The 2,066-nt window shown below is 39.8% G+C and overlaps 1 protein-coding gene across 1 annotated transcript; it reads right to left on the minus strand.

Annotated features, from left to right (window-relative positions):
• Nucleotides 1-1,269: 1,269 nt before the first annotated feature.
• Nucleotides 1,270-1,707, minus strand: LOC136846354 (nucleolar protein 58-like). The gene is made up of 2 exons (XM_067117152.1): nt 1,536-1,707; nt 1,270-1,403 (listed from the first exon to the last, which is right to left on the minus strand). Exons 1-2 carry the CDS (start codon nt 1,705-1,707, stop codon nt 1,270-1,272), a joined length of 306 nt encoding a protein of 101 aa, XP_066973253.1.
• Nucleotides 1,708-2,066: the final 359 nt, after the last annotated feature.

Genomic DNA, 2,066 nt, shown 5'->3' on the forward strand with positions numbered 1-2,066 from the left:
AAGTGCGGACAGAATAAAGTGCGGACGGACAGACAAAGCAGGCACAATAATTTTCTTTTACAGAAAACTAGAAACTGACAAAATTAGCTCAATCCTTCATCAGCCTCCTTGGAAATTTTCAAGTAAAAGTTTTGGTAAAATTTAATATTTACTTATTGTGAGGCTGATCTACCGTATTTTGCACTTTAACGCACCCGCTCTCTCTCTCTCTCTCTCTCTCTCTCTCTCTCTCTCTCTCTCTCTCTCTCTTCCATCTAGGTCATTCGCGTGATGATGAATAAATGAAAATGAAATTTAAAAGAATAAAACCATATAAGGTATATGCTTTTACACTGGAACACAAGTAAACATTAAATACATTTGCTCGTTTCCATACAAAAAAAAAAATTTAAATAAAAACTCTTCTATTTTGCTCGTTTCCATACATACAAAAAATTTAAAAAATTAAAAACTCTTCTAAAGCATTGCTCTCGATGGTAATTTGTTAGAGCACAACCACTTCCACTATGTCTGAGTTAGCAAAGAACAAATTATTCACTCCAACTTTGGTGTGAAACCCGCGTGAAATTCACATTCGTCAGTTGTATCAACCACTTTCTAGTCTCATCCCAACCCTTCCCTTCTATGTGGCTTAGAATCAGCACGAGTTCAAGCCGCCCACGGCAGTTAGTGTCCTATCCCCGCAGGAATTATGGGAAAAGGCTTCGAGAATGACTAGCCGAGGGTCCCTTCTTCCAAGAACAAGCTGTCATTCTCGGAAATGTTTCCTACCCTCGGTTACTAGACGAAGGGGGAACGAGGGAGGAGTTAGGGTTAAAGGGACATTAGTTAGAGAGGTAAGGGGAGGAAAGATGACTCTTGGACCGAATCGCAACAAACGGATGGTGGCATTGGCATTCAAATAGTAATAGGGACTTGAAGATTTCAGTGGTCTGGAGAATTAACTTAAGGGAATCATTAGTCGTTGCTGGCGCTATCATCATTATCATAAATATTATCACTGACTCTATTAGTTTTTATTCGATGATTCTTATTCCGGACAAGAATATTTTTCTTGATCCCATAAATATTATCAGTTGATTTTTTTATTGTTTTTTATTCTGTGATTCTTACTCCGTTAAAGAATATTCTCCTAGTTGCCATTTTGATTTTTTACTCTTCTCTTGCTTCTTCTTCTTCTTCTTCTCGTGATTATTTCGTACAAGAATATTTTCCTTGATCCCATAAATATTGTCAGCTGATTTTTTATTGGTTTTTATTCTATAATTCTCATTCCGTTAAAGAATATTCTCCTGGTTCCCATTTTGCTTTTTTACTCTTCTCTTGCTTCTTGCCTTCTTCTTCTTCTTCTTCTTCTTCTTCTTCTTCTTCTTCTTCTTCTTCTTCTTCTTCTTCTTCTTCTTCTCGTGATTATTTCTTACAAGAATATTTTCCTTGATCCTACGAACATTATCAGTTGATGTTTTTATTAGTTTTTATTCTATGATTCTTACTCCGTTAACGAATATTTTCCTAGTTCCCATTTTGACTTTTACTCTCCTCTTGCTTCTTCTTCTTCTTCTTCTTCTTCTTCTTCTTCTTCTTCTTCTTCTTCTTCTTCTTCTTCTTCTTCTTCTCGCGATTATTTCCTCGTTCTGCATTCCTGGTCTCCTCGTCCTTCTTCGCAATGAGCCCTTCCTTCTTTCGCGTTTGTCTTGCGTTTTCCATTTCCTCGCGAAGAGCATTTTCCTCCCTTCGCAAGCGGGAAAGCCATCTCACAGGTCCCTGGGACACTCCACACCGACCGCCCTTAATTACACACACACACACTCTCCTTTCAGCTTATATCCACAGACATCAAAAGGCACTCCGCCCCTGTTGCGCCTCGAGTATCATCATCAGCGTCATCCAAGTAATTCGACGCAGTCACCGCGGCTAATTAACCCCCTCCTAAAAGGGGATCCGATCCCGCCCCCAAATTGCCTCGTCTTTTTACTGCTTCTTCTCCTGCTCTTCCTCGGGAGGGTATCGAATCGACTCCGGCGGGCGGGCGGCCGTGACACAAAGGCGAATTAAAAGCAAGACAC

The sequence above is a fragment of the Macrobrachium rosenbergii genome, chromosome 15 (assembly GCF_040412425.1).
Source record: "Macrobrachium rosenbergii isolate ZJJX-2024 chromosome 15, ASM4041242v1, whole genome shotgun sequence".
NCBI lineage: Eukaryota > Metazoa > Arthropoda > Malacostraca > Decapoda > Palaemonidae > Macrobrachium > Macrobrachium rosenbergii.